General features: G+C 39.7%; 1 protein-coding gene across 1 annotated transcript in view; it reads right to left on the bottom strand.

Moving 5' to 3' along the window:
* Positions 1 to 1,244: 1,244 nt before the first annotated feature.
* LOC124863761 (neurexophilin-1-like) overlaps positions 1,245 to 8,028 on the bottom strand; it is a 30,042-nt gene continuing 23,258 nt past the window's right edge. The window contains exon 2 of the mRNA XM_047358231.1: positions 1,245 to 6,571. Within this exon, the coding sequence (XP_047214187.1) occupies positions 5,798 to 6,571 (774 nt within the window). The 3' untranslated portion in view covers positions 1,245 to 5,797. The remainder of the gene's footprint in view (positions 6,572 to 8,028) is intronic.

Genomic DNA, 8,028 nt, shown 5'->3' with positions numbered 1-8,028 from the left:
ATTTAAAATAGACACCCACTAAATGTTGTCATTTTGACAAACCTTGACTGTTTTTACGAACAGATATATTTGATCTGAACAGCTGAATTTCTCTTTCTTGTAAGCGAGGGAGACATGCATCAGCCTTCTGAATGGCACAGCAACAGGTGGATGATGGGCTGCACTGCATCACATTATGCGGATACCTTAACTGTTCCGCTTTCTCTGGAATCTCAAAAAAAAGACTTTAAACTATAAAAAGAATATGTTGGAACTTTAGAAGTTTTGAAACTGATACTGTTCAAGATCATTTTTCCTACGTGTTTATTAAACATTTAAGCTTCGCACAGCTTCAACTTCTACAGGTTATGGTTTTCTCAGTTGACTATCATGGTGTTCTGTTATCAGTGTTATCACTGCTTTCTTTGCTTTTTTTGGTCGCTGTGTGTGATCCAGCACGCTGTTCCCACGTTTTTTCTATAACCTCAATTCTCCTTTATTCCAAATAAAGTTCCTCTTCTTTCTCCATTTTGACTCATTTGCTTCCCTTTTATCATCCCAGGCAAGGTTATCCTGAGGCAGGCACAGCTTTTATGGCAACAAAGGGAGGGTGGAGGTGATGGGGTAGAGGCCCTGGTTTTGCCGCTAGCCATGCCTTAATCGATCGTGTTTCAAGGGAATGTTGTGAGCTGAATGTTTGAACTAATTGCCCCACCTTAACAGTTGTCTGGGATTTAATTAAAACGTAAAATTAATTTATTGCCAGTTGCATTTTAAAAAGAAAAGACACTGAGTAGCACAACAAAGGCACAGCAAAGAGTGAGGGGAGGGAAGAAAAAGGAGGCTAATTAGCATCACTCTACTTGAAATATTTCCTTTTTCTTTCTCAACCCCATTTTCTCACCCGTTTCCTTTCTCTCCACACATATGCCTGCAATGGCCCTGAGCTAAATTCCCGTCACATCATTTCTTTGCCACTGGCGCCTGGTGCACACAGTATAGGTATGCAAATATAGGTAAACAGAGACTGCAGTGTTGTTGACACACTTCACCTGCTCATGGAGTACAGCCGGATAGAAGACTGGGGCTACTCTCTCTGTAGTTTAAGTGGCTTAAGTACCTCTGTGTACTTTATTGGGTTTTAAAATGTTGGAAACCACAGTAAAAGCCATCATATCATCCTTACAGTTTATCATTCACAGGACACTGAGAAACAAAACCATAGGGAACAAAAAGGTAAAACAGACAACCTTCACAGCATGACCCACATTTAAATACAACTTTATTCATATCTCAGGACTCTTAGCTTTAATATATATTTATATATATATTATTTATATATGTATATTCATGTTTAAACAGTCTTTTTTTTGTAATTATTCTATTCTGAATGGACCACTGCTGTCTTGCAGCCTTTAAGGCCGTATGTCTTTTGGCACCAGATGGGTAAATAGTAAGGCTGCTGCTATAACAACACATTCCATCCCACAGCAACATGTCTGTCTGTTAATCACAGTTCAGCAGCCGTTTCCTAGCTTCCCCCAGAGAGGCAAGGAGGGTGGCATCACGCTGAGAGTATTGCTGTATACTTGAGAGGATCAGTAAGAAAAGAGGACGGAGCTTCTTGTCAGTGTGCAGCCCAACATGTGTCCTTTCCCTTTTATTTTCTCAATTGTCAGAGTTGCCGAGGGCTTATGTTTCCGAGCTTTGATTCCATCGGGTTTGAGTTTCCAGATGCCCTGCGGGATGGGGATCTGCAAGATGGATGGGGGTATCGAGGTTACTGGGGCGTATTTGTGTTCAGCACTCTGTTGGTATGCTCTCCAGGACGTCCTCCGAATGCAGGAGCACATGTAAGATGCTTTGAACAGGAGTGAGAAAGTACCTAAACCAAAACATCTTAAGACTGTGTGCAGACATATTTTTTTATGCAGTACAGATGCAGAAGGGAATTGTGGAGAGTTCTCACTGCTGATGTTCAGTTATGTTGATGTTTTCTCATAGAGATTAGCCAGATCAAATCAGGAATGTGTGCTCAGGAGAAAGAGAGGGTCAAACTCAAACAGACAAAGTTGTTAAGACAGCAGGCTAAGATGTAGACATTTGAGGCTGAAAGAGGCAGAATAAGCTGGAGGATGAGGATACCAAAATAAAGAGGATAGATGTGGTTCATTCATGCTGGTTGATGCATTTGAAACACATGAAATTTTGTAGTTAATCCAGCAGTTCAGGAAAATGACCTTCCAACAGGCACCAGGCATTCAGTTTGAGCTGCTACCTAACCTATAATGTATGCTCCACGAAGACTCTGTATTTATTTATTCCTTCTGACATATGAAAGCAGCCAAGCCGTTATTTTCTGATTTGTGCCACTAATATTAGCTTGATAGAAGCCAGTATGGTAGAAAAAGACAGACAGATTCACATGTCAACCAAAGGGTTATATAACGTTTTTTAAAATGCCCAGTGCCCAGATAAAACAATCATAAAAAAGAGAAGACAGAAGGAATGACGGGCATGAGACAGAAAGCTAACATTCATGATGACTGCAGGTGAATTTGCTGCCTGTCCCCTGCAGACATATTTGTGAACCGCTGTTATTTGCTCTGGGGACGAAAGTTGATAAAGTTGAGCTATCTCCTCTTTAAAAGCAAATTAAAAACTTTGATGTGCAGATTTGCAGGTCTTTGTTTGAGGAAAATATTCATACCTCTTGAGCATTCACACATTTTGTCATGTTAGAATTTCCATTTATTTTTGGGGGTTTTGTTTGATAGATCAACACAAAGTAGTGCATAAATGTTTCCTTCCTCAAACATACAGAGTTTTCAAGATTCTTTTTTAGTTTTACAAATAACATTCTGTGGCAGGCTTTTGTATTCAGCTCCCTGAGTCAGTACTTCTTACTAGCTTTGTATCTACCAGCCTCACACATTATCTTATATGAAAGAAAGAATGACCTCTTTGCAAAATAGCTCAAGCTCAGTCAGACTATCAACAGCATTTTTAAAATCTTGCAACAGATTCTAAAACAAATTCAGATTTGTGCGAAGCCATTCTAATGCATGACTATACTTTGATCTAAATCATTCCAATGTAAATGCCACTGTGTGTTTAGGGTCTTCCTGCTGGAAGCTGAACTCTGCCTCAGTGTCAAGTCTTTTGGAACATTTGACAGGTTCCTTCAGCGACTGCCCTGTATTTAGCTTCCTATCAATTCTAACTGGGTTCCCGTCCTTGTTCAAGAGAAACATCCCCAGAGCATGATGCTGCCACAACCTAGTTTTACTAATGATCATTGTCTTGGTTTGCGGTTGTGCCATACTCCTTCCATTTTCAGATAATGGACTGTGTGGTGAGATAGCCTAAGCTTGAATATTGTATTATGACACACCACTGCTTCAAACTTCCCTGCAACTTTATTCTTGACCTTTCTGCTGTGTTTCTTGTTCTTTATAAAGCTTTTGCTCACTAATGCTCTCTAAAAAAAACTCTGAGGCCATCACAGAGCATTTATACTAAGATTAAACTCAGCACAAGGGACATTAATCTCAAATTAGTGGATAATGTTTGCGCCAGATTTAATTTAGGGGTTTCCAAATAAAGGGGGATGAACATATGAAAACCATGGATAAGATTCTTTCCACTTCATAAATATGCATTACTTTGTATTGGTCTATCACAAGAGGTCCGTCAATATATTGAAAGTAATTGTCATTGCATTACCAACATGTGAGATATCGCTAAAGACCACTTGGATGCAATGTTTGACACAATACTAGTTCAAGAACCATGCATTCATGCTCTGCATCCCAATAATAGCCCCGTGGACGGACATCCCCCTATGTCCATTCTCTTTAACAGAGTGGAAAAAAGAAAAGCATGAGGAAGATGTATCTTAATTGCAATTGTCATCTCAATATTTAACAATATCAAGATAGCGCGTTCTACTAATGTCTTGCAGTCCTAGCATGTCCAGTAAAATCCAAATAATTTACAATGAAATCTGTGTTTGTAATGTGACAAAATGTGAAACATTTAAGGGGTTTGAAAATTTTTGCAAGGCAATGTACAGCCACGTTGTAAATTGTACAAACAGTTTTTTTTATGTCCTCATTTTTTGTCTTTGTGCTAACACTATATAAGCAAAGTGACACATAGGACCTGGCCTAATGCTATCACCCCCACAGAACGGTTTTACAGTGGCCATTCTCTGTTGTTTGAGTCCACCTGGGACTCCAGCATGGTGTTTCAACTGTGCTCATATCTGCGCTTTATCACCAATGTCACTGTACATTGGCATCAAACTGGATATCTGATACCGCTGCTAAATGGCTCCTCACACCTATCTTGCGAATGTTCGTTGTTAATTAACCAAAAAGTCATGGTGTCCTCATAAATGTGACATTGGTAACCTTTCAGCATAAAAAATGTTGGGTAACCTGATTTATTTTCTCACTGTGTGCGGCTCTCCACTGATATTGTTTGTGTGAGTAACATGAGACGGGCCAGCTAGTGGCCATTTATCTTAATGAGAGCAGTTAACTGAGGGCTAAACTGCGGCTGCTTGCTCCATGTGAAAATATCAAAACAATCCTCCTGAAAGTCCTCTTATCCTTCTTCCTACCGACTTGATTTTTAGGAACATTTTTAGCACTCTCGTTTAAACCTTAATTACATCTAAAAGAGATTAAATTATATGTAATTATTATGATAATATTTTCATTTATTCAAGATAACTGGGTTTACTTTGGTGAGTGCTGTATTTGTTGTGAGAGAGAGCAATCTCCCTCACACAGTCAAAGCTATCAAGGCGTGAAATCAGGAATCCTGACGGCAACAAAATGTAATCTTTTTCATACAGAAGGGACAATAGAAGGCGCCGCATACCCCACATTTCCTTCTCCACTTTAATTAAAAGAGCTCTCTGAATCTCTGTATCTCTCACCCCGCCAACTTGTAATTTCTCTCATCAGTGTGGTTCCAAATCTGCCTCAGCGTACAATCTATTGCCTCACACCGAGCTTGTCTTAAGCCCCGGTCCTGAAATGCTGCAAAGCAATTTCTCTTTATTTGTTCATTTTATTTGGAGGTAATTTAACTGAGGTATGTATTAGGATTAGATTTGAAAGGTGAAAACATATAGTCAGTAAAATAGAGATGGGGTGTTTGAATCAGAAGACACGGAGTAAAGTTTTTGAATTGTTTCGGCACAGAGTTCTCATAAAAGCCTGTCCTTTAAAAGGTCTGAGTGTCACTTTAATGGTGCTGTTGGTTACACTCCACATTCATCTGCACTTTGTGAGCAAATGAATACTTTATGTTCCCCGTGGTCTGTTTAAATCATCTTTAGAGAGCACAATGTTAAACACGACATGATAATTATCATAAACGCTGAATCTGTCTGCAGCTCTCTTATGAATTACCGCACCATTTAAAAGCCCACTTTCAATTCTTGTACTGCTGTGTGAATTTGCAATGGAGCAAAACTGTAAAGGGCGATTAAAAAGACGTTCAGATAAGATTCAGAAATGACTAAATTGGTTGGAGGAATACTGCCCAGATGTTAGAGTTTAGAAACAGGACTGAGGTAAAAATGTGTTGGTTGGTGGTGCTAGAATTTCACTGCCAGTTCAGGTTGTTTCTTAACTGCATACGTTAGTTTGCATATATGTTTTTACATCTTACAATAGTCAGGCTACATGTTTTGTTTTGTTTTCAAGGAGTTTTGCTGCCACTGCGACATTTTTCGCCCTGGTTTCCTCTTCACATGTTCAGTCAACCCCCTTTTTCCTCTCTCCAACCCCTCAAGTCTTCTCTAGCCTGAGGGCAGGTAGGGCATCTCATTATGGTAATTGTAGTCCGGGCAAACCTTCTGCACTAGACGGTAGTCTGTACTGTAAAAGGAAATGTAGATACAGATGACTTTAAAAGGCTTGGAGCAAATCCAGGACACGTGGCTCTGGATCTGCTCCTGAAAGCAGGTCTTGGATGGATCAAAGTTGCACAATGAGGTGCGCTTGCTTCGATCCACCTTCTCATAGTCCACACGGCAGTTGAAGATCTTGGAGTCTTTGGGGTAGACTACGCTCTGGCGTTCCAGGTCAAACTCTACTGCTTTGACAGGTGGGACCAAGCTGACAGAGATGTTGCCCTGGCCCGTTGAGTTGTGACGAAAATATACACTGAACGTGCCATTGCCGTGATCCACTATCTTGCCAGTGATGAGCAAGTTGAGCCTCACTGTTTTGATGTTGGAATAGAAGTCTCCCCAGCCAAACATCTTCTTGAATTTGCCAGTCTTAACAATCGGCCGGCGTTTAACCCTGGAGCTGGAGGTGTCAGGTTTGAGCAGGTCACTGCCTAACATCTCCCAGAACTCTTGTTTGGAGAACTCCTGCTTGGAGAAAGGAACTGGGGAGCGGTAAGGCAGCTCCAGGGAGGTGGAATTAGCAGCTCTACTTTTACTGTGCTGCATCCATCGGCTCAGGGGCGAGTTGGAAGCCTGCCCGCCCAGAAGCCCAACCGTCTTGGAGGAGGCATCAGAAGAGCTCTTGGAGTTGGAGGAGTCATCTTCTTGACCCATCACCACCTTGGGGTAGTTGGTGAAGATGAGGACAACAGGAGAAAATGGAGAAGGCATTAGTATTTTAAAAGAAATATAAAAGAAAATGAATTTAAACGTAATCAATATTTAATTTACTGTTTGCGCCTAAAGTAATATTCACTGTGACATTCTATCAATGATACATATAAGGAGCTAAAATTCTACATGCATTAATATTATCACATTTTTAGGTTACCTCAGCTGCAGGAAAAAATAGCTGCAATATATTTTCCTGAGTGCACTGGGCTACTGTTAGGACCACAGGGATCAAAGAACAACCTCTCAAAGAAAATGTACACCTAAACTGAATTGAGATGGAGTGCATTACTCTGGTGGTCCTGCTCAGCTGAATCAATAGTTGTTAGAGTGGGCAATTGTTTTCAAAAGGCTGGAAAACAATAAAGAACCTTAATTACAAAATGCTCCTTGAGTTTCTCTGACACCAGAGGTGTACAGGTTGATTTATGCACTCAGGCTAAACATGCATATTGTCAGCATTGACATTTACTAAATCGTATTTTACTTATAGTACGTTTTCTGACATATACCAAATCTAAAACCTGTACGTACACCTGTTGTTGAAGCACCTGATTTAATTTCAGTATTCAATCTTTTTACCCACTTCAACTTGCAAAGGTTCTTCAAATCTGTCAGTTAACTAATGATTTTTCTCAGGTTGAAACCTTGACTCTTGCTAGGCTGTCTCAAATGTTTTGGTTTGTGACAGGTGACAAGTATTTGTAACTGTTAATATTTTCCACCTGAAGAAAAGTAATCCCCAGATCACGATGATACCACCTCCATGTTTCAACAAAGGGTTCTGTATAAATAGAAAAAAACACTTTTTTTACTATAGTTTCTGCCAAAAGATTGTCAATGTAAAAGTGAAAATTCTTTTAAAATTTTTAGCCAATATTCTTATGAAACCTTACAAGGGGTCTCACATACACCCACAGGTGTTTGCATTCAGGTGTTAACAGATGGCAAGCCTTAGCCTTAGATAGAAAACTTTTTAACCAATTTGAATAATAAACTGAGTCTGACTCCACTTTGATAGGATTAATTGGAATGTATGTACCTGGCTTGAAATCTGTATGATTTGATTCAATTAACTTTGTAAATTGCATTGAGAAGATGTGTTGTAAATTGGTGCTATATAAAATTAAAATTATCTCTATTCTTTTCTCGTTCTCTCCCATTTACCTTTTTGCCCCACCTCTCTGTCTTTCCTGCTTCCTTTTTTCCCCTTTCGTTTATGTCTCCATGTGAAATAATCCCAAAGCAGTTTCTAATAAAGTTTCTTTATATATGTCAAGCATCGGATTATAGCGTTAGCCGTAATGCTCCACTTGTGAAAGTAAATCGGTTAGGCTTCTTCTTGGCACTCAGACAAATATTCTGAGTGCTACTCTGCTGGACAGGACATGTAAAAAAAAAAAGAC

The sequence above is a fragment of the Girardinichthys multiradiatus genome, chromosome Y, assembly GCF_021462225.1.
Source record: "Girardinichthys multiradiatus isolate DD_20200921_A chromosome Y, DD_fGirMul_XY1, whole genome shotgun sequence".
NCBI lineage: Eukaryota > Metazoa > Chordata > Actinopteri > Cyprinodontiformes > Goodeidae > Girardinichthys > Girardinichthys multiradiatus.
The sequence above is the reverse complement of the archived record's forward strand: the minus strand, read 5'-3'. Positions and strand labels throughout refer to the sequence as shown.